Here is a 25,179-nt window from a genome sequence, read left to right as displayed (position 1 = left end):
GTCATTGAACGCCTCTCACTCCGCCATGTTTGGTGCCCCCTCCTCCACAGTCCGCCTTGTTTCCTCTCACCTCCGCCGTTTCTCCCTCAGTGCTCGGACGTTGCGTTAAGGTGCAGAGCCGAGTCCCGCTCTTTGGGGTATTTTCCGAGGAAAGTCAGACGACGTTGACACCGTCAAGGGACAGCGGAGACGACAGTCATTTTCACCACCTGTGCGCACTTGTCTCCATACGACAGTAGAAAAAATGGATCCAACGACTCAGTCATCGCAGATAACGTCGTCGCAAGGGTTAGCCGATGGGCAAAACTCTGCTGCCAAAGAATCAAAGCTTAACGGTAAGAAATGGCACCACGTCAAGTTAGCGACAATGCTAATTTTAACGTTCTGTCCATAGTTTCCCTTAAAACAAACATGTTTCGTTGTTATTAAAACGCATGTTAATATTTGCAAAATTGGCTAGTCCATAGAAGCATGGACCTGCCAATTAAGGTTAATTATTCCCATTTTTTTGTATGTGTGTTTTCGGCCTGTGTATGTATTGTTTCAGCTCATATAGGAAACACCTGTGGTACTAGTTAACATATCCAGACAGATGGACCATGTTTGTCTCGGGCCTGCCCACACGGCACGCGGCTGTCTTTGAGTGACAGTAGCGCCAAACAAAACATCATTCACGAATCTGTCAATTTTAACCATGTCGCCTTGTTACGCTCAGTCTGTAGCCCTTGTTGTAAAGCATGAGGTGACTGAATAATACAGCCACTCACCCGAATGCGTAATTAAACACATATATATATTAATGTAGATGGTGTTATTGATGATAATGGGTCTATTCTGAAACATAATTAAAAAAGGCGTGTAATGGTAGCCGAATGTCTGTATGCATCCCAACGACTGTTTAAATTGCTCTGTGCTCCCACGATCTACAGCTGTGTCTGTTTTTGTTAAGTGCAGAGACATTACATGGCAGTTTTGTCAGTGAGGTTTGGTGTGACGGAGCATTATCTCTGCACTGCAGATGCATTGTTACTGGGCAACTGCCAGGGAGTGAAGGGAGGACCTCTTAAAGGTGCATTGCTCTTTTTTTGTGTCATCAGCACAACAGTAGTCATACGCAGAACAAAGCATCAGGCCTCATGAGCCTCTCTCTCTTTCCCTCTCTCGCTCTCTGCTGTCACCCTTTTCTCAAATAATAACTTCATGTCACTGACTATCATGTTCACTGCTGTGCAGTATTTGCAGTTTTTCAAGTCAGGCTCGATGAGCCAAATCAAAACAAAGGCACAGTATTGTTTACCAGGGCCACATTGTCAGGTTGTGGCAGGGAGTGGCAGCTGTGTCATCAGCGAGTGTGTGTATTAGGGATGGGGCAATACATGATTTTAACACACATCCTGATAAAAAGTCAACTGTGGGGATTTTCCATTGTTGCGATATCAGTGAAAGGTTAAAATAATTATTATTGCATGTGGAAATGCTGCATTCCCCCCCCCCCCCAGTCATTCAAAGATCTCATGATGTTATTGGTCTTGTAAGAGATTACTGTTTTTCACTTTCACAAAATGTTCTCAAAAACATGTATCCATAGTAACTTATATTTGTAACATTACAACATTTTTGTTGTTGACATAAGTAATGTGTTTTTGTAACATTAGTCTGTGAAATGTGAACAATTTCATCAGTGTTTGTCCTCATTCTGTGAAATCTTAGGTTAATCTGCTAGGTTACAGACAAAGGGCTCCACCTGTTTACGCTTAAGAATTAATTAAAAAATTGTATTGAAGCATATTTTTCACAATCATCTTCATTTTAGAGAGTTGCAATTATTTTGATCCAGAAAATGGTGACAGCAAATTTTCATTTGGTCCCATGCATTTATCTATATGTACGCTGAAGTTGTCTGACTGGAGCTGCATGAATCAATCAGCCACTACGCTACGTCTGACAATCCTGAGAAGCAATGTTCGGTTAATGAAAAGGATTAAAAGCTTGAAAGAATTATGGCACATGTGTTTGTGGGTGTCAGCTGGGTACGGCAGGGCTGGGGTGTGGCACATAACACTCCAGGGAGTTACCATTTTGGTTTCAAAGTCGTCATTATCGAGGCGATGGGAGAAAAATTATTCAAAAATTGTCCATTGTGAAAATATACATTTCACATAAATTAGGACCTCACATGTGCTAATAATATCCATGTATTAGTCATTTTTAATCAATATAACCCTTTACATAAAGGAATCAGTGACCACTCCTGCTGTCCATAGCTGCCATTAGTGTCCCTCTCCCTACGTCACAACATTGACGCATTTCATGGAAAAGATTCTCCTCAAGACTACAGAGACTGATGTTACTGAGCAAACACTTGCGATAAAACAGAATAAATAGATTAATACAATCTCGTCCTTATTGTGGTAGAAGTTACAGCCATCTATACAAGGTTTGTCTTTCAGTCTGTGGATGTCACGGTGAACGACCTCTGCCTCTGCTGCCTGTTTCTGCAGATGAGTCCCATTTCTCTGCCACACTGATGAGTGACACTAGTCACAGAGGAAGTGGCACACTTCAACACGGGGACCTAATTTCTCAAACTACATTGCATCGGATTTTCAGGGGAAATTAGCAGTGGAATCAATCTCTGCATGTTGTGTTGGAGCTCACAATCGGAAACGGTGGCAAACGTTTTTTGCTGCTGTTCTTCAGTGAAACACTTTAAACATAATGTACTGATACATGGTTGCGATAACGACAGTCTCTGTTTTGAGGTTTTCCTCATACATGGATATAGACAGTTGATTTTGTTTGTACTCGAGACATTAAAACCTTACATTCGATCCATTAACACAAGAGTCTTCAGTGGAGAAATTGGCCAAACCAAAATTAACTTTTGGTGAGGGGGCGGGGCATTTATTCATCAAAATACAGCCTAATTCACAATCAGAGAAGACTGCCGCTTAGTGTAGTTCTTCCTGCTGATTGGTTAATGTGATGTAGGATAAGTTTCTCCTAGATTTCCCATGAAGAGTTAAAGAGCAGCTCTAACCAAACGCCAGTTGTTGTAGTCGGTAGCATCACAAATCTTATACTCGAGAACACATTTTGATCTTAAATCTGGCTGTTAAAAATAGGCCCCTCCACACAGGCCAGACAGGGTAGGATTTTCCTGTCCTTTCACGCATCGTTCCCGTCGGTGGACTTACATCGGTGTCTCTGATTCACCGATCACTTGAAAGCACTTGAAAGTGAAATATCCCATCAGAGCTTCAAAGAACATGGAGTTCTTTCAGCCTCCTCCTCCTCTCTCTACTTGTCTTGCCAAGTCAATCCTCCTCCCTCTGCTCGCTGCTGGAGCAGACCATATCACAGAGGTCACTGGCAATCAGATAAGCCCTCAGGGATGGGCAGCGCAGGAGAGCTGGGGCATCAGGGCAGAGATGATGAGCGCAGCAGTCGACCCACCCTGCTGCACCGTCTCTTCCACTCAGGCACAAGCTTAAGAAGGCCATGGTCCCGGAGTTTAGAAACATCAATTTTTATATTTATGTTTAATTTTAAGAGCATTGTTTATTAATGTCACGTTACAGGGCTGCAACAACTGCTTTTCAGTGTGAACGAGACCTGACCGTTTGCCCCGTGCTGAGCTCAAAAGACTCGACTTATTCAAATATCCCTGAGTGACAGCCAGGCCAGAGCCAATTGTGACCATCCTGAATCCAGTCGAATAAAAGAGGACACTACACTGAGGGAGTCTATTTTTTTTTTTTTAAATATATAAACAAAATGGAGACATACAGTAGCTGACTGTTGTGGTCTCTGTTTACCAGTTCCCTACACTGTATTTTTTTTTTAGTTTTTATAACCAGTATGTGGAAATAAATAAGTATATTTAAGTTGTGCAAATATTACATGGGTCTTAGCACTTGATTATTGATGACCGGAGTGAGTTATTGTTGCAGAGCTTAATACATCTCACAATCCCCCTAAATCTTGACACCAGAACTGCACCACAACAGTGGCTCCCCTAAACCACACAAAAACAAAAGTATGCTAGTCGTGCAGACGTGTTGCCGCACAAGATGATTTGCACGTTTTTGTCTCGTCAGCTCTGTTTCTGATTAAAATGATAAGTTTTTACGATATATTTCTCCAGTCCTCGAATCCCAAACACACACCCTCTGTGTGCGAGGGTCGGGGGCAACTCTCACACACTAGAGCAAACGCGCAGCAGCACACACACACACACACACAGACGTACAGTCATACTCTGCTCTTAGTGACAGTGATCGCACCAGAACTGGTGCCAACAATGCAACTAATCTTTAGAATCTTTACACAGCACTTCGTTGTGGCTGCCCAGCTCTTGGTTGGTCTGTTTTTACTCCAGGTATGTTCATGTTATGGTTATGCAAGTGAATCGAAAATAAGTCAAAGTGCTTTATATAAAGATGACTTAACAATTAAAGGTTACTTTTATCCAGCAGACTGTTGCTAAAGTGAGTCATAATAACATAATCTGTTTCAGGCCATGAGTTGAAAAGAGAACCTACTGCATAATGCATATGGTATTTTAAAGGTAGAGTATATAGTGAACGTTATGCATATTTATGTTATAATTGAATAGCAGAATAAAAAAATATTGATTTGTTTTGTAATATTATCATAATCTAAGCAACATTCATCCTTCAAATCATCAGGAAAGCAACTGCTAGTTATATTTAGGAGTTATAATGTAGAAATGGACCAAAATAATGTAATAAAGGTTAACTTATTTTCTCTCTACTTACAATTGCAGTTCCTCTTATCTGAGCTTTTAATAGTCTAAGAACTAGCCGGCTGGCTACAAAGAGCAGACAGAGTTGGAGACAAGCTGGCGATGTCCATTTCATATATAGCAGCTGAAAAGCCAAGACTCTGTTTATCGCCATCTGTAGAAACCATAAGTGGAGGGAATTTATAGCTCAAAATTGGGGCACCGAGGTTTCTCTCTGTGTGTTTACAAGATGGTTTGGTTTGAGCCCAGCAAAACCAAATTAACGCTTTTGTTCTATTGGTTCAGCTCCATAGTAACACTGAGCATTAATGGTAATTTCGTCTAGTTTGTATTTAATCAAACCTAGAGATGTAACGATATGAAAATTTCATATCACGGTTATTGTGACCAAAATTATCACGGTTATCAATATTATCACGGTATTGTTAGATGTGTTCAAAATGTTCCAAAAGTACTGAACACACACACTGAAATCTTTTAACCAAGTTTTATTTAAAAAAAGATATTTTATATTATATGATTATTATTATTATTATTATTATTATCATTATTATTATTATTATTATTATTAATATTAATAATAATTATCATCTGACTGACTGACACACACACACACACACAGGTCCTCACTCTGTGTCGGATAATAATTAAGTAGCAGCGGTCGTACACAGCATAAAAATTAAATAAAAAAACACAGAAACAAACACATTTTGGTCTGCTACGGTATGTGTCGTCTGCACACTACTCGCTTTCGCGAGACAAACCATGACGTTTCCCACTATTCCGAAATCCCGTTTTTGTTGACTTACCCGCTGAAAAGTTGTGTGGTGGTCACGGAGATGGCTCATCATATTGGAAGTGGCTTCACGGAGATTTTTTTTTTGCATTTTCTGCACAAGGATTGATTGTCTTCAATTATTTTACCCTCAACATCCTTTAAAAATACAAAATATGCCCAGACTTCTGATCTTACGGGGGGTAATCTCTGGAGCGCAGGTGGCTTCAGCCGTGTTGCGAGTGCGCATGCGAGTGCCGTTCAGGTGCTGCTGCTTCTCCAGGAAAAGAGCAGTATCACTGTGAGTTTTTCGGTAATCAATCACGGTTTTAACGATAATTAAAATTTGAAACGGTATGATAACCGTCGGGAATTTTACCGCGGTTTATCGTCATACCGGTAATCTTTACATCTCTAATCAAACCTTTTTTTTATATTTCTCTCTCCCATGTGTAAAATGTAGTCCTCAAGATCATTGGTTCATTTGTTTTTGCTTCCACAGCAAATATTTCTTTTTACGTAAAACATTTTATTGTGACTATTGTGAACACATTTATCGTCATCTGCTGTGACATCTCTTTGTAATGTCGGGTTGGAAGGGTTTGATTAAGTGGATTTCATATGTTAATGTATAGTATTTTTACCATTCCAATTTTGCCTCTGGAAACGAGTTAAGAGTTAATTTAGAGCTTGCAGTCTGGTTAAAAAGTGAAGGTGTGGCATGTTGAGTGAGTGAGTGTCAGCTCTGTGAATCTGAGAAAAAGAATGTTGCGCTGCAAGGGCACAGCAACCCCAACCTGCTGAGCCTGTACCAACTCCTGTTAAGGTAAACTGAAGTAAGATGCCACACCCCCCACCCCCCCACCACCGCCCCAGAGTCAACCTGAAGCTATTGCACAGTTTGCTCATTTTTGAAGTTTGCATTGCAAACTGTGTGGAGTGAAAGAATCTAAGACGTTCAGCAGGAGGAACAGCATGCATGTGATTGGCTTTAGTTGTTATTACTTTCCATTGCGTTGCAGCATAATAAGCCTTGGGTGACCACCCGTTTTAGGATCCAGCCTGGAAAATGGACTTAACTATCCTCTTAATTACCGATATGCTTCAGTTCAGGGACCCAAAACCTCCCAGAGCAGAGCCGAAAACTGAAATTTACAAGTGTGGAGATGTTTCTCTTCTACCATTCCCAGTTCATCCGAAGAAGGAGAAGGAGCCATGAACTCCCAACGACCTTCTCTTTTTGCTGATGTATGCTGTTTACAGGATGAAGACTAAATGTCTCCAAACATGAAATGGGGAAAAAAGGGATGTTAATTTATGCCCACTTTAGCTTCAAGGGCAGCAATTATCAGGGCTGCAGCAAAGTTACAGGATAAGAGTTTGATTCATTGATGATTGAGGTTGAGCACAGCACTATGTAAGGAAATATTCTGTGCTCACAAGGTCAAACAGAAAAGGGAAATCTATAGCTGAAAACATCATTGTATGTTGTAGCATAAAAAATTTCCTTCAAATGGATCTCGGATGCCTCGCCCAATCCATGAAAAAAAGGTAGCAGACCAAAAGTATGTTGACAGGTATGTAGGACAAGACTGTCCACATACTTCTGGCCACACAGTTTATGTGAAATTACTGCACCTCGCTAGTCTCTCTTGTAACTATATAAACCATATGATAAGTGCTGAAGAGGAAATGTAAATTACCTGCATAGCAAATATAAGTGCATGCATTTAAGTTGCATTAACTTTACTGACATGACCAATGACAGCAAATGCATGGGGCATTTCTGTTGAGTGATATTTTGGTCTGCAGTATGAAATAGAGCTGTTAAGGCTGGATAAGTTGACATCTGATTTGAATGCCTTTTTATTTGAATGGGTTCAGTGGAGAGATATTTATTTTTCTTCTTCTTGGATGATCATTCTTCTGTCCTTTTTATTTTTTCAGATTCCTTTCTTTCCTCTTCGCCTGTATCTCTCATTCAGTCTCCTCAAGGCAAGTGTATGGTTCTCTTACGCTGCTCGCCTGTTCCCCTTCCCGTCCTGTACTCTCATGCTGGCTTGCTGCTACTTCATCCCTCTCTCTAGTGCCCCTCTCCTGCTTGTAACAGTCGAGAAAATAGCCACCTGCAAAGAAATCCGCAATATAACGATTTATACCCCTAATTCCAGTTCCTTCCCTAGCTCAACCGTGCTTTACCTTTACTCAAAATACCTTGTCATGTTCCTCCCATTTGTGTCCAACAAAGATCCTTGGACGTTGGATTGTAATTTAGCCAGGCAGCATATTCAGTGACATGTGGCACTGGTCATTTTCTTCACAACCCCCCACCACTGCTGCAACTTGAGCTGAAACCTTTCTCCTGCCACAAACGGCCATCTTTGCAGTAACATCTGCACAGTCATCGTCTGAGCTGCACCAGAAACTCAGAGAGCAGAGCTTACATATCTATTTACAAGTGCAAATTGAAAGCCATAGGACTCTGATTAAAAGTTACAGCAGTGTTTTCTTGCAGAATCTTTACAGACGCCAGGAATTAGACCTTTAAAATGTAGCATCTGCAGCTGTTAGCAGTCGGATCCCTTTCAGGCTTCACCGCCTGCTAACAAGCATTATTTAGGTCAGCAGCCCTCGCTGTACGTTCAAGATAATCCCAAGATTGCCACCTTATTTTAAGATAGCTGAGACGTTCAAGTTCACACTGTGCACACAAGAGTAGGGACCTAAAAATGGAACAGGTTGTCTCGTGGGGATGGTCCTGCCTTCCTTCCTGCTGCCCTAGTATCCCGGCCTCCCCCTCCCACAGCCCCAGTAGCAACCAGGTCCCAGAGGATGAGTGGCACTGGAGATACCATCCACTGCCCAGTGGCCTGAGCCTGCCATTTCCTGTGGCTGCTCCACTCGCCCTCCACCCCACTATCTGCTTATAGCTTGTTAGGCTTCGTGCATGTTTTACATCTTTGCTTTAAGAATTAAAAATTAGGTTTTCTTTGATAAGTTTTGCCTCTTTTTTCTTTTTGAGTTGTGTTTTTTTATCCGTGGGAGTCTCTTCTTGTAGTCTGAAGAAGTATGAACAAATGGCAGTCAATGAAAGTAGAGCTTGTTAAAAGTTAAATTTAGGCTAGGATAGAGGAAAACATGAGCAACTCACATTAGCATTCCTCACCTAGGACACAAGCATACAGTCTATCAATGCTAAATGACAAATGAAACAGGACCCAGTAGATTTTTGAACTGCTACCGACTCAACTGCTTTTCAGCAAAAATGTCTGACTGGGTGCATGTGTTTTATCAATACTTATTCTCTTAATATTACAGTCTTAATTGATTTCATAGGCACCAATTGTTCTAATGATTAATCAAACTTCATGTAGAATGCATTGTTGCCAAACCAAACTGGTTGTATCATGATAGGGATTTCTGGCAAATTAAGCTCAACTCACAATTTACTTACAATTTTTAGCTTTCACTTACAACTTACAGTCTCATTAGTGGTCACCATAACTGCATAGTGCCCATTATGGTGAAAAAAGATTGACAATGTCTAGTAGCTGAAGCCTAGCTCTCACATTACGCGATAATCCGGTTGCCGATGAGTTTTGCAACTTGCATCCAATCACCCCGATCAGAACGTGATTTTCGCTCACTAAGTGTGAAATATTCAAAGGTGCAAACTTCTGTGACTCACAGACACCTTTTTGATGTGTCTCAAGCTCCAATCTGATTCAAGGATGTTTCAAATTTGATCTGAATCTGCTACAACTCAAGCCACCCCAGCTAATCATAGACCAGACCTGGTGACAGTTGGTGTAACCCAAACAGAATTACTCTGGTTCATCGGACAAGAAGCAGAAGAAGCAAAGAGGGAAATACAACATCAAGTAGTGTGTGTCCTGTCCCGAGTTAATAGTGTGAGCTCTACAACTGTTAAAAGACTAACCATTGCTAAGACAGTTCATTGTGTAGTGTGGGGTGTATCCCTAGGAGTTGTGAAAGTCATGTAGTATGACTATAGTGTGACTGCTGATCCCCCGGTGAAGAATGAACACCCAGGCTTAGTGTAAAGAAGGTTTCTGCTAATTTAAGTAAAGGTTTTGATACCTAAGCCACATTCCAGTGACTACAGAAAGCAGATTGCATAAAAGCCATAAAGACCTTAAGGACCAACTGGCTAGTGGCCCATTTCTAAGCAAAGGTGTTGTCTATGTTGTATTTCTGTTGAAAGTAGTGTCTGGTCGCTTGGCTCTGCATATCATCCCTACATGTATTCTCAAAGCACTAGTCATTTTGGAATTTGTTTACAAGTGCAGAGCCAAAAGACTGCAACTCTGTTGAGATGGAAAATCCATTCATGTGGCCTGGTTTGAACAAGGCATTGTATTGTGGCACAGGGTAGGAGGCCGTTGGGTTAAGTTGGGCTCTAGCAGAAAGGTCTGTGTTTATACATGGGCAGGGGAGGGGAGGGGAGGGGAGGGGTTGGGGTCATGGGATCCTGCTGAAAATTCAGCTAATATTGTGGGATTCACTTGATGTAGGAATATCTATATCCCAAATGATCTGTACTTTAGTTGTCAGTCTCTATATGTGTCAGGTAATTCACTGTCATTTGGTAGATGGAGGTGCTTGTTGTTGGATATGTAATGAAAGGGATCATGTGATTATTGGAACAGTTGTTGAGCAGATCTCTGGATTTCTGGACAGCCAGGGGTCACATTCTGCCAGGGGCATTCTGACACCATAGTGACTGAAAATATTACCCTTAGCAGGTGTTTATATGACCTGTTAAATTGCACAATGGCAGCAATATTATCTAACTCTCTAACCCTTGGCATATATTCTTTCCCATTTTGCTGTCGGATCATTACGTAATCTTGCTGACTGTATAATGGGCAGTAAACCAACACTAATTATTGAGTAAGTGACCACAATAATGAATGTGGTGGTGGAAATCTTTTTTATTATTATTCCTACTTTTCCCTTTTATGTTTGGCAAAGAAAACAATTGCAAATTAATTTATTGTGACTTGTTTGTCACTGTTACTTTATTTGTATAGTACATATTGTCATTTTGCCTCACAGGGCCTTTTTAAGCCAATCTGTAAGTAGTGGAATAAAATCGCATTGTCTCAGCACAGACATGATTGGCAGGTGTGGACACGTTTACTGGATATCCAATTACTGGGTTGAACCATTTTAAACAGCTCTTAAACTAATACATGATAAATATGGTATTTTGACCAGGTTTGCATTTCTTTTCTCCTGAGAATTCATGCTCTGTCTGTGGTTTTAGAAAGCTGGTGATGGATAGTCATACTGCTGCTTGTTGGTGAAGACGGGGCAGATGTTTGCCCAACCTGTCTTTTTATGGCAATGGAGGGTGTGATTCCTGGATGTACGTGAAGCTCAAACTCTTTTATATGTGCAAAAAAAAGAAACTCCTGGGGAGCCAGTGGATACTTTTGAAATATCCATGAATGTCCAGGTTTGCATTTGTCAGCCTTAACATTAACATGTATGCCTTTTATTTAGCAAAAGTATCAAAAAGTGTATTTGTAAGGTTTTCTGGAACAGAATAGTTGCCAAATCAAAACCTTTTCAGATGTACTTGTTAATGAAATAATCAAAAAGAAACTGCTTCTCAGCCTGCAAGTGTATAGCAAGTTATTTACAACTGCTATACTGACTGTGACTTATATGTAGTCACCATACCACACATGGTGATTTACAAGAATTAAAGTTGGTGGGATTTTATTTTTTGCTGCTTCATTTGATCATTGCGATTATTTACGTTGGCTCACCTACTGTTTTTGAAGGTAACTTTGTTGAGTAGTTAGCATGCAAAAAGTGATGCTCCAATTTATTACATAAATCTGCATTACATATTCATGATGCATGACCGCTTGGGCTGCGACATGTAAGCTCTCACTGATTGATAGAAGTGCATGGGAGTATAGTGTCTGTGATTTGTATGACCTCCCCTCCTTTTTCCTCTTCGCTGTCATTCTTCATGCATGGTGATGCAGACAAAAGAGTCGTCCTGGGCTCCGAAAAGCCCTGTGAAGGTGTCGCAACATCCCTTCGCTTTCCCTCTCAACCTGGCACGTTCACACCTGCTCATTACGGGAGTGAAGCAGGGCCACCAGATGGACAGCCAGATTCACCAATAAAGACCTCTCCTGTTTCAGAGCGAATAAAAGCACTGGAAGCTCTTGCAGCCAAAAAGAAGGAACCTGAATTTAAAAGTGATGGAGGTTACTCTCACTTCAGAGATCGCCATTATGACAAATCCCCCATTGAGACCAAAAAACCTCCCATTGAGACCTCAAGATCACCCATTGAGGCCCCCAAATCACTCATTGAGTTCCAAAAGTCACCGACTGAGACCAAGTCACCGACTGAGACACAAAAGTCACAGACTGAGGCTCACAAATATACCACTGAGACTCCAAAATCTCCCATTGAAAAGACTCTGCCAGGTATCTCAAAAAAAGAAGGCTCTGCTGATCAGGAGTCACCTGAATCCCCCTTTGAAGTACTTGGAGATTTAAGACAAGTGAATGAATTTGAAGAGACAGAGGAATGGATGAAGGCTCATTTACCGCCCATGCCAGACTTTGATGCCGTAGATTTAATGAAAGACACTGTGGTTTCAGAAAGTGTTACAACAAAAGAGGAAAAGGTGATTCATGCGGTAATACCTGCTGCTCCTGCTGCCTTTGCTGGTGTCCCTGATGCCTTCATGGATTCTCCTATCAAATCTTTGGAAGTGAAGGATGGCTTTAGTGATGCACAGAAACAGCCAAGTGTTGAGGAGGAGTCTGAGTTTGACCTTGATTTTTTGCCAACAGCGTATGTGTGGGATCAGCAAGAAAAAACAGGCGTCCAGGCTCGAACAAATGTTGATTCAGAAGTTCCAACTTCAACTGCACCTCATGCAAACTCTGGGTCGCCCCCACTTCCTGTCTCCCCGCAAAGTGACATGAGTGTTAAAGAGAAAATATCAGATGACAAGACGACTATTTGGACTGGTGATATAGAGCCACCAGAGGCAAGTGAAGCAGACAGCTCAGGAGAGTCAGAAGACACTGTAATTGAAGATGGTGTCATTGCTCCTGCATCAGAACCCCTTTCGTCTTCTGATATTGCATTTTCAAATGATCCTACCCCTGCCCCTGCTTTTGCAGCTCCTGATTTCCCCAATGAAGAAAAGGTGGTACCTCCACCAAAGTCGGAGAGGAAGCTAATGCAAGTTCCAACCATCAATGTTATTGAGACAGACGAGCCAAATTACAGTGAAGAGGAAATGGAAATGGAGCTTGAAGCAGAGATAGATGAGGATTATGAAGTTGTGACAGACTCTGCCAGAGAGGCAACCAAAACCCCAGAACCAGAGGATGGTGAACATGAACAACCCAAGACACGTCCCTTAGAAACTGAATTCATGGAAGGCTACTCTCCCCCATCCTCACCTGTAGACTCTGATGTTGAATACTCTCCCAAGCGCAATATAGTCAAATCTCCTCCAGAAACGTACCACGAGGAATCTAGGCCTGAGCTTGAGGCCTCACCACATCCAACTGTTCCAAAGGAATCAGCATTTGAAATTTCTCACGATCAATCCAAGAAGTCAGAAATGACTTCCAACAATGTTAATGATGAACCTTCGACTATCAAACTCCCAAATGAAGAAGTGGACTTCCCAGACAATGATGACGAATGGTCAGATGAAGCACAATGTATGCTGGTAACATCTTACAGGACTGACAGTGTGCCCAACAAACCAGTTTCTTGCACCGAGTCCAAAATGGATGCGAGTAGTAACATAGCTGTGAAAGAGACTTATGTGGAGTCAGTTTCTCTTTCCAAAACCAGCTTTATTCAAGATGATGTATATGACAGACAGTCATTTGATTATGATTATGATGCATCTTCTCTGCTGGATGAGCAGTTTGTTTCTGATTCCTTTGAAATCCAAAGTGAAACACTGAATTCAAGCTCTTTAAAAAATGATGTTCCAGAGGACAGTCAAGATGGTGAAAATCTGGACAACTTCACACCACTTAATGATTGTCAAGGACTAAGCAGCATGATTGAACAAGATTTCAAAATGTGGATGACCACTGACGTTTCAGACAACATTGCAGATGGGGCACAGAAAATTGATTCCAAGATCCAGGAAGAAACAAAAGCAGCTGTCCTTGCACTTGACAAAACAATGGACCCAGAGAGCACTGACCCCGAAATGGCAGATATTGAGGCTGCAGACAGCTTTGTAGAATTCATGCGAGAGTGCCTGAAATCTAGACAGGATGAAGAACCAGACAGCCAGCACCAAGGTGTTTTCTCTGAGTCCAAGCTTTGTGAAATTGGTCAGCCAATTCACCAGTCCCCTCCAACCATGTTTATGGATTTTGAACAAGAACAACTCACTATCAGTGCTCTCAAAGAGCTTGGCAGCAGTCAAGAGGATGACGAGGTACCATCTCTCCAATCTAAGATTCCTGACCAGAACGATGCTAACCCCAGTGCTACATCAATAGAGCGGTCTACCTTCACATCAGTTTCTACCCCTCCATGTCCCCAAAGTGACCGTGCATCCGACAGCATGTATTCCAAAGAGATGGAAGCCATTGATGTATGGGTAGCTGAAGCCTATCATCTTGCTGAGCATGTCTTGACAGCAATACTAACCCACTTATCAGGTAATATCCTTTCTTTTAGGGCAGTGGGCCTTCTTCGCACATGCAATCACCTTAACAGGACAGACTTTTTAAACGGAAAGTTTGTGTCACAGCTCCCCTAAAATTACAAAATCTCCAACTTCCTGCAGAGGAGAACATTTACATCTCGGTTCTTTTGAAGCTTCAGTTTATCATGAGCATGTTTCGTTATGGTATGGCATGCACTAACACAACCCATAGTTAGTCGTGCAAATAATGACAGCATGATGGCACATGTGCAGTATCAAATGCCATATCAAAAGTTAGGTAACTGGAGCAGGTGTTTGTGTGTCAGAATGTCTGATGCACCCAGGAATATTAGAGACGGCTCATCCCAGAGGGATAGTTTTTAAACATACGCGACTATTAAAAGGATATCACGGTATATATTTACTCATTTTAGTAACTTGTTTGCACTATGCAGGATATTTTGGTAACTTGGTTAGTGGGCGACCTTTTAGTAAACAAAAATCTTTCACTTAAAAGTCATAGATGCTCATTGGGAAACATAAAGGTCCACACAGGGCAGTTGTTACAGATATTATAGCAGCCAAAGACAGTATAGAGTGCTTTAGAGACATCAAAGCTGCATATGGTCTAGCGATTTTGACTCAGTTTGAGCATATGACCCTCTTCTGCCCTCTGTCCTTCACAGCTCGGCAGTGATCCACAGACAGTGGGTGGGGGGGATATACATGGTGGCCAAGTGTTTGCTTGCAAGTACTTTGGAAGTCACGCGGTACAGTCAATCCCCAGTGTTGGGTTTCTGCTTTTGTGCAAGTTTCCACAGTCCACTTAATAAAAACCATGACATGGTGATAAGACATGGCTCAAAAACCATGTTATATAAAACATAATTGTAAAATTGTATGGTTTTTGTCGACCTGAAATGATCTACCATCTTGTTCACTTCTCTCAAAAAAGATTTTAATCTCGATTGACTCCCGGGTTAATTATCTTTTTAAATGATCTGAAGACAATTTAAGCAAATTACTTCGGTGTAGTCATACGTGCTCTCGTGGGAAAAGTTAGATCACTTGTTCATTTCTTCTCTCTTCATAGAGGCCCAGCTTTGGTCTCAAAATTATGTACGTGAAAGCTGATTTAAACCAGATTTTGTGTAGGCAATATTTGTACAGTCTTTATTTGAGATCGACTGGTGCAAGGTCAACGTACCAGAATGTATTTAGCTTCTTTCACATTGGACAAAAAGAAAATCCACCAATACACAAACATGCTGCCTTTGTCTTCAGTGGGAAAGAGGACAACAGGCTTCATTACTTCACTATAACTCTGTTTAGACCTAATAACTCCTGTCTCTGATGATTCAACTACTTCTGATCAAACAGACCACCTTCATATTTAATCTACGGAACTTGCGTTGCTGCATTCATTCACCAAAGTGAACTCTGATACTTCCTAGTCCACGTACTCCAGTGTTGGGTGACCTCTGACCCACTACAGTTTCACTCATCGTGTTTCTCTGTGTCAGACCATTAAAACCATTTTTTTTTACCTACCGCTTTATTTGCATATAGACTCACTAAAAGAGATCCATTTACATGTGATAACTGTATGGAGGCAACACCGTAACGTCAGGTGCAAACAGTAGAGCTGTTCATGTCTGATCAGATCCAGACACATGTTAATACCAGGTTGGGCGGCTGCCTGACAACAAACGCCATCTGTTTCCATTTGACTACTGCTCAAACTTTTTATTTAGTCCTTGTTGAGTTTGAAAACCCTGAAGAAAAGTAACGTGCATTTAAGAGATTTTACTTGGCACACAAGGAAATTAAAGGAGAGCAAATCTCTGTGATAAGCACTGGAGAAGGACTTAAAGCGTCAGTTTAAGATTTGTACACCCTAAAGGTGTCATATTTCAGGAGTTACAAATGCCACTTCGGCAGTACCCTCCCTTTTCTGCAAACATTCCGTACATTCGCAGGCCCAGAGGTTGGCATGCAGTCATTAATCCTGACATTCATTGTAGATCTGTGTTGAATGCTCTCAAACTTGCAGTTGGCAAAACAAGGGAGTGTTGGTGCTGTCGCAATCAGAAAGTAAGGTAAAGTGCTGAGCAAAGTCATAAAATGACACGGCTCAATCCGCAAGATACGTGTTAAGCTTGTTAACGAAACATATACAATCCAAAACTGAATATTCATGCCTTTTGGCCTTGAAGAGGGAGCCCTGTTGGGTTCTTTAGAGGAGCGTGTGTTATAGATTCCTCCCCCTCCAGCCATGAGCTCGTTCTATTTTAATACTTCACTGCAGTGCTGCTCCTCACTAGGTTATTAGGCGGGGTACACTCACACGAAGGTGAGCTGTTCTCGTCGTGTTGCACATGAACGGTGTCACCTAACCAATGTTTGACCAAAGTAATCCACTACAACCTTTCAGAGGTGAAGTGTACTTGTTAGTAATAATCTAATGGTTGTCTGTAGGTTTCTTTGTGTACGTGACTAATGCCAGACTTGTTGTCAAAGATTAGTTTCATGCAGACAGGCCACTTGTGTTCACATTGTTTAATCCTCCGTGTAAAGATTGGTTAAGGCACATGTGCATATTTGAATCAGACTGAGCCTGTCAGTGCTTGGCAGTAATATGTCTCACATGAGCCTGTAATTTCTTGCTTGTAGTGATTGTCTTGTTTTTAGCAGTCATTTTTTATCAGAGGGTTATAATGAGGTTAAACGGAAAAATGCAGCAGAGTTTGGAAAAAGAAATGCACCCTTGCTGGTTGCTGCAAGGGATAGTTTGGTGTCAGACACGCAGAAAATGCCCCCTCCTTTCTCAAGCATGCTGTGAACTACGGTGGCTTGTTCTCAAGCGTGTTGACACTCAGTCAGCTGATGAGGATCCCATAGGTTCCCTCGACCCAACTCTCTGCCATTTCCTCTTCGTCAGTTGGTTTTTGTGTTGGGTTTGTGTGTGGATGGAGGCTCGAGCCAGTCTTTGTTTTCATAATAAGCTTCCCCTTAAAAAAATGCTGGCTTGTTTGTCCATTCTAGCTGCTGTAGAGACATGGCAGCACAAAATGGCAGCCTTTCAATCTATAAACCTCCTAAATTTCAATCTATAAACCTACAGACGGAACCTTTAAAAGGTTTACCCTAAGAAAACCTTTGCGAACTGAAGTCTTCTCTGTAGGTTTGCTACTTTATCTCGCTGTAAGACGGATTTTTACAGCTGTTAATTGAAGTTTATGTTGTTTTGTAAACCACTTTATTCCTATCCCAGAAGTCCACAGAGAAAATCAATGATTTTCCATCACAGCACACAGGAGTTGTTGTTCCCCTGCTGCCTCTTTCAGGAAGCTGCAATGTGTTCTTTTTGTTACTTTGGAGTTTGAAATTAAAAACTAAAAACTGACATTCTCTATGGACTTTGGTGCAGGAGAGTAAGCAAGTCACAAACTCCAGGATAGAGATGTGGGTGTGTGGTGCCAGTGGCCGAGCTGCAAACAAAAGTCGACAGTGTCGACATGTAATGTTTTAATCAGATGGCAACAATCAGCAGGGTTTCCTCACCTCACACGGCAGGGGCGTGTGCATGTCCTCCCAGCATGCTTTGCTGCTGGCACCCACAGGGAGGAGCAGAACCTGGAGTGTGGCGCAGTGGCCTGTTTTCACTGTGTTATGTTGCTCTTAAAGCTACACACACACACAACAACAGGAAGCAGGTGGCACTGAACTGACAAAGTAGGCCTTCTGAACCACCGTAAACACAACCACTGCATGTAGATCAAATATGTATATAATCTTAATTTGCAGTAATGAGACAATCGTACATCGTTATCATTGTTTGTGACTGGATTTGAAGTCAACTTTCAGTTCAGTGTTAACTCTGTACCAGACAACACCATCAAAACATGAATTATACTTGGCTCTAAACATCTGTTTCCACCATGTTCATGTTTCATTTTTTTTAAATTTGCGTATCAGTATCTGTGAAGCAGAAAACTGTAGTTGCAGCTTTTGCGATTTGCCAGTTGCACTGTTTCAAATTGCAATTTTTCAACAATTAATTGTTCCGCCCTCTCTTTGAGTCAGACCTCATTTATAGCCGAGTCCCTTCTTCAAAGCACAACACATGATCTTGCTGCATCGCGCTTCAAAATCCCCACAGTAATGTAGTTATTCTATTCTTTTATTTACTTTTATAACACAACAGCAACAGCGATTCGCCATTAAACAAGCAAGCAAGCTAGACACGTCTCAATATAAATACAACAATATTGCACTTAGGTAAATGAGTGCTATATGAATGAATTATTAATTTAAAAACCTAACTGTGAAGAATAGGAGTGTACTTGAGATGAGCTGTTTTGTTATGTACTTCTGTGTGTGAGAGAGTTAGAGCTTTATTGTTAGTTTGAATAATTGAAGATGCACTTAAGATAAAAGTTGTCATGGTTGCATGCATATGCAGCAACAATATTATTATTATAATAATAATAATAATAATAATAATAAAGCTGTAGGGACTCGCTGTGTCTACTCCATCACCAGTTCATTCATTACAAATGAAGTGTAAAACCTAGATTTATGAAGCGTAGGATGATTCCTCTCTATGTTCTTCTGTGTGGTTAATTTTTACGGCCGTCCACCCACATTTATCCACATCTATGAAGTAGCGCCAATGTAAAGGCTGTAAAACCCAGCTCACTTGCAGAAACCGTAGATTACAGTACATGTTAAAGAATTACATTTCCCCGGTAAAGTACATGTGCAGTCAGGGCACTTTTGTCTATATAAAAAAAAAAAAAAAAAAGTGATTTTCATTTCCACTGCTGGGACCATGACCCTGTAAAAAGAAAGCTGTTCTTTCTTTCCCGAGTTTTTACTTCATCCTTCACAGTAAGCTCATTGTGCACTTCAAACTTTTGAAGTCGTATTACTGTTCCCACATAAGGTTTATTCAAGGAAATAAAATTCAGGATAAATCTATACTTTTTTTTTTTTTTTTTTGCATTATCAAAGTCAAGAAAAATTGCAATTATATGGGTCCTACATAACGTCTGTTCCCATTAAAGTGTAGCTCGAGCACCGAGGCCTGAATCGTCCCTGGGGCATCAGTCCACGTGGTTTTCTCCACCACTTTTTTTTTTTTTTTTTTTAATTTACACAAGGCCTTTTTTTTAAATACCACCATTTTCCTCAACACGGGGGGGAAGGAGTTGCCAGCACCAGCGTTACATAACCGCCTGGTGTGTAGAGGCTATTACTTCTGCATGCAGAACTCCTCACAGGACATGCATGCAAACATGAAGCGGGCATCGACACACACACACACACACACACACACACACACACACACATCTCTCTCTCTCTCTGTTATTCTTAGCCACTGACACCCGAGGAGATTTATGGTGCATATTCATGTTTTACTAGGCCAGAGCTGCAGACTAGGAGCTCTGTTTACTCCCGAGGCAACTTTTTTAGGTCAATATTTTTACTTTAATGCGCTCCTGTTCAATTTTTCCATTAAAATCCGTGTTTATCCCCATGTTTTTAATCTCCTTAACAAACTCTGCATTACAGTTAAGTGCTTTTCTTGTCACTTATTCCTTCAATGCATCAGAGGCGTCATACTCTGACCTCTGCTGCTCAGTGATGCGCCTCAGCTCCTTCAAAGGCTACATGCGAAGGCAGATTGCGTCCGGACAGAGTGGTAAACAGTCCTGACGTCACCCCCATAAGAATCTGAAGTTGTGCTTTGAAACCTAAAGATTCATTATTTTAGGAATTTGACATTTTGCATTATAACCAGCTGTCATTTGGACATTATGTGCCATTTTTTTCTCATCTATTTTCCCCAAATCTGGAATATAAGTTACAATATTGATTTTTCTGAGTGATTTAGACCATTAACTCCTCATAAAGATGTAGAAGCTCATTTTACCACAGACTATTTACGATATTGTTACTTTCGGGTTGGCTCCAGGAAGGAAAACAGAAAACTACGTCCTTTTTTTACACGGTCTATTGTCATAACTTGGCTGCCCCATGTCAGATGCAAGCGGAACGGATGAGGCATTATACTCAATATTGGTATCGGGCCAATGCTGGTTAAAATCGCTGGATTGAATATTGGAAAAAGTAAAGTCCGATAAATGTAAATCCCAAATAAGGTGTAAATGCTTCACGTAATCCAGGTAACGTCCACCACAGCCTCCACTGTCATGTGACGAGGACTAGAGTGAGAGCTGCAGATGTCTGCCAACCATTATGTTTATGAAAAGGCTGGTTTTAGGCAGTATGCACACATGTGTTATTACCATCTACATTTTTTGAAATTAGGTAAAAGCTTCTTTTTTTTTACACAGTTGAAACTAATTTAGGAGAGAATGGCATCCAACGACGTGACTGTCAGTGGAATTTGGCAGCTACAACGGTCTAAGGGCGCGTTCTCTACCTATCGTCATTTTAACCTGAAACACACGTGAATTTGTGTTGTACATGAAATGGTACCCGTAAGAAACGCGTTATCTCTGGATAAAGTAAAAGTGGAATAGAGTCACTGACTTTTTTTTCCTTCGCCTCTCTACCTCTGCAGTGAAGGATCTGATCCACTGGCGAGACCCCAAGAAGTCGGGCGTGGTGTTCGGTCTGTCCATGCTGATGCTGCTGTCGCTGGCAGCCTTCAGCGTCATCAGCGTGGTCTCCTACCTGCTGCTCGCCCTGCTCTGCGTCACCATCACCTTCCGCATCTACAAGTCTGTGGTCCAGGCCGTGCAGAAGTCTAGCGACGGACACCCCTTCAAGTAAGACCCGAGAGAGAGCCTCTGCCGCCGCTGTGTCTCTCAAGTATTTAACTTTATAAGTCTCAGGGAAGAAAAGCCTAATGATATTCTTGTTTTGGGACTTGAAATGTTGATATGGCAACACAGAACTTTAATTAAAGTCATTAAAAATGGTACAGAACGCTCGCGGAGCAAATGAAGTTTCTAAAATGTAAGCTATAGTTTCTTCTTACGTTGTCAAACAACAGAATCTGATCACGTCACAAAGATAACCGATCGACAAAGAAGCCATGCGTCATGTTGTGTCCTGCACGGAATATTTACTTTATCATCAACTAGTTTCGTAGAGCTGAGCAGCAAATGAAAAACATTTCCTCAGGAAAATCGATCAATTATTGGCCACTATTGAGACAACAGGAGTCTTTCAAAATAAAGGCCTGTGGTCTCTTGATAAGTGACGCAAGTAGATAATTCCAATTGTATGATCTCCTAAGAAAATTGCCCTTAAAAAACAAGGTTCCTGATACATAACATATGTTTTTTGAGGGGCCAGGTTGTGCTACATGTCATCAGGCTCCTTGTTGTGGGTTGCACCATGAATCCTTGTCACCACACGCTGCTTATGTACGCTTCCCTGCAGTGTTTGTTTTTTTAGTTTTGCTACGGACACTTAGCCTCATTTTGTGCTAACTCCTCCTCCTCCTCCTCCTCTCTGCAGAACGCTGATAGATAAGGATGTCAGCATCCCCCCCGAGACTTTCCGCAAGCACGTGGACACCAGTCTGACCTACATCAACCGAGCCCTAAAGCAGATGAGCCGCCTCTTTCTGGTCGAGGACCTCGTGGACTCCCTAAAGGTGAGCATCTGCAGCTTTTCGCCCGCCGACCACGGTAGTCCTCGGGCCTCCAGTATGACCATTTAGTTGAAATTATAATGGAAAACTATTTTTCACTCTGCTCTGACAGGCTTCCTCTCCTGGGAGCATCATCCCCCGCCTCCGCTTTAACTGCGGTTTTAGAGAAGAGGGAGTTGTTATCAGAGCTGCATCATTAGCAGAAACCCCAGTAGTCCTGATTATAATAGAACAAAACAACTGCATTATAAATTAGAGTCAAATTACACGGTTAAAAAGCAGCTGCCATGAAACATTTAGTACATTTACATGCACAGTTAATACCCATTACATGGGTAATCGGACTATGAATCTCATTATCCAGGTATGTTAGTCCGACTAAGACTAGCTCGATTTCAGAAATCGGACTGACTCAACGTTCAATCTGGTCATCTGACTCTCAAGATAAATCAGTTTGACAGATTAAAATGTTACCACAAATAAAATCAGATAGACCCTAAAACTAAGTGAGCTAAATGGAACTGGTCCATCTTTCATTTTGTTATTTACACCCATGTATTTTCTACTGTGACATGTCAAAATGGCTGCCATGAAAAGGCCGCATCGGTCTGTCCTTTGCTTCTGTTACTTCATATATAAGTGAGGTGCTGGGTGTTGTCCTTGTCGTCTTCTTCTTCTTCTCCTTCTTCTTCTCCTTCTCCTCCCTGTGAGTCTCATTGTTTGCTGTTCTCTCCTCAGCTGGCTGTGGTCATGTGGCTGTTGACCTACGTAGGAGCTGTTTTCAATGGAATCACCATTCTCATCCTGGGTGAGCACCATGGGAACCAACAGCGGAACATACCACATTCCTCGTGCTGCACGGAGAGTGGAGCTTATGGCCACTAAAACGCTCTTATACAGAATAACTGACACACACACACACGCTGTGTCATGTGTAGTGTTTTAATTGATCGTCTCTAATGAGCGGTGTCCAAAGGTCGGCTCACCCCAACCAAACACATAAATGATGAGTTCAACACAGACAAGAGTGTATTTTCTGATGTTCTCATCTTCACACACAAAAAAAATATAGAAAGTTAATTTATTTAGCATATTTCAAATGGACAGACGATACAAATACTAATAAAGAACCAATATATCCACTAAGATTGATGATGAAAACATTAAAATTATAAATGCATGAACATTATTGGATCAGAGAAGTGATAAAAGTCACAAAAGCTCTGATTCAGGTTGTTTGCTCATGTTTTTCCTTGCTTATGTGTCAAAGTTAAGTATAGAAGCTTTATATTGTGTGTTCAACTCCGCTACACTAGGTGGCGATATCCCCCGTTTGAGCTCCTGTCGCCATTTATTTACTTCAAAATGTTGAATTCCTTTAGCTAACAAAGCATAAATTCTTTGTCCAAAGAACGCTCAGGATTTATTCGCGTTATTTCATGGTCAAGTACAATTTTAGTCGGACTATTGTGCTAACATGCGTTCAAAAATGTCCAGTTTTAGTCATCTTAAACTTTACGTGAGTCTAACATGTCTTGTGTTTTCTTCAGCTGACATCCTGCTCTTCGCGGTGCCACCAGTCTATGAGAAGAACAAGGTGAGACTGGCCCCTCCCTCCCAGGTCCTGATCAGTACATCACAAACCGAGTGTCGCTCATCATCATCCACTCACCCCCCCCTCCCTCCCCCACACAACCCCAGTGTTGTATGAGAACATGGCCGTCGTCAGTGAGCAGCGAGCTCACAGAGTGACTTCAGTGTGTGTGGATCACACACTGAAGTCTTTCTGCGTGTCTCCGTCTCCTCCAGCTGCTGAGAGAATGACCTCACTGCAACTGTGAGATCAAACTAAATGGCCGCCGGCGCCGCAGCGTTTCACACTAGCTTTTGTTTTGCTTCTTCAGGGCCCAACGATTTTTAGAATAAATGCGATATGATTCGTGGACTCGGAGAGAATGGTCATTTTTACATCATTGTTCTCATTTTCATTTGGAAAACACGTTTAAAGTGATTATTGTGTACGTTACAAGAGTCTGAAAACAAGGGTGTAGACTAAACCTATTGATGAGTGAGTGATTTTCGTTTTAAAAATGATTTAAATTGATGTTTTTCAATTGTTGCTCATCTCTTTCTTTCTCTTCCAGACTCAGATTGATCATTACATCGACGTGGCACGTACTCAATTCAACACCACGATGGCCAAGTGAGTGACTGTCGTCATCAGTGAGTGGGCGGCGATGATGAGGGTGGTGCTCTTCTTCCTCTGTGGTTCTTCATGTTCTTCTGTGTTTTTTTTTTTCCCTTTCGTCTCCAGGTTGCAAGAGAAACTTCCCGGAGCGGTGAAGCGCAGCAAAACTGAATGATCGCCCTCCATAAGAAAAAAAAAAACCTTCACATCACCATCACCACCATCATCCTCATCTCCATCACCACCTAAAACCGCACCCCCCCCTCCTTTCTCCAGTTAACCCCCGTCCCGCCAGTCTAACTGCCCCTCCCACCTCCATCCACCATCACCCCTACAACACTGACCCTTGCTAGGTAGATAAACCTCTGAGCTACTCAATATTTAATGTACAACTACTGCGCAGCTTAACTTGCAAAAGCATTTAGAGAAGAACTGTGCCTGTTCAGACAGGAAGTGCAAAACGCTAGCGAGGAAGTGACGCAAGCGGACCCCGCCCCCCCCCCCCCAACACCCTCTCTGTGGGCGGGAGAAAATGGAGGCAGGGTCGAGTGAACTAGACTGAATCTATGACCTGGTCTCTCCGCGTGTACAGCGATGCAGGTGGGCGCTTGTTTTGCGTGTGTGTGCGTGGCTGTATACGACGCCAAAATGCAAAAATGTCTGTACGATTTAAAAAAACAAACAAACACATTTTTCCTCTCCCAGCTGCGAAAAACACTTAGAAAAACTGAAATGTATTAAAAAAAAAATTAAAAAAAGGAACGAAATGAAATAAAAGCAACCTTTTGGGACTTACTGTGGATAGTCGTGGACCTGTTGTGTGGATAAATATGAGTTCATTTATTTAGGAAGTTGGTTTTGTGTAAAAACGACAGGCCTGTTTAATGAGTTTTCTCCTGCGTTCACCTCACAGGCACTTGTGTTTGTACGTCTCTGCACTGCACTGAACTTTAAGTTTGTTGTTTTTTTTGTTTTTTTTGGAAACCCATCAGCAGGGTGAAATAAAGAGGTTTGGAAGACGGAGCCAGCTGTGATAATTTGGTCTAGTTCACTGTCTCGCTCAGTTTTCTGTGTGTCTATATTCATATTCTATACATTCTATATTTACTCCTGATTGTGAAGACCG

The 25,179-nt window shown here is 41.6% G+C and overlaps 1 protein-coding gene across 1 annotated transcript; it reads left to right on the top strand.

Annotated features, from left to right (window-relative positions):
• Positions 1 to 24: 24 nt before the first annotated feature.
• On the top strand, positions 25 to 25,076 carry rtn3 (reticulon 3). The gene is made up of 9 exons (XM_058626325.1): positions 25 to 335; positions 7,491 to 7,538; positions 11,567 to 14,245; positions 20,825 to 21,032; positions 21,730 to 21,868; positions 22,604 to 22,673; positions 23,416 to 23,462; positions 24,010 to 24,068; positions 24,180 to 25,076. Exons 1-9 carry the CDS (start codon positions 245 to 247, stop codon positions 24,226 to 24,228), a joined length of 3,390 nt encoding a protein of 1,129 aa, XP_058482308.1. The 5' UTR covers positions 25 to 244; the 3' UTR covers positions 24,229 to 25,076.
• The last annotated feature ends 103 nt before the right edge of the window (positions 25,077 to 25,179 follow it).

The sequence above is a fragment of the Solea solea genome, chromosome 3 (assembly GCF_958295425.1).
Source record: "Solea solea chromosome 3, fSolSol10.1, whole genome shotgun sequence".
Classification (NCBI taxonomy): Eukaryota; Metazoa; Chordata; class Actinopteri; order Pleuronectiformes; family Soleidae; genus Solea; species Solea solea.
The sequence above is the reverse complement of the archived record's forward strand: the minus strand, read 5'-3'. Positions and strand labels throughout refer to the sequence as shown.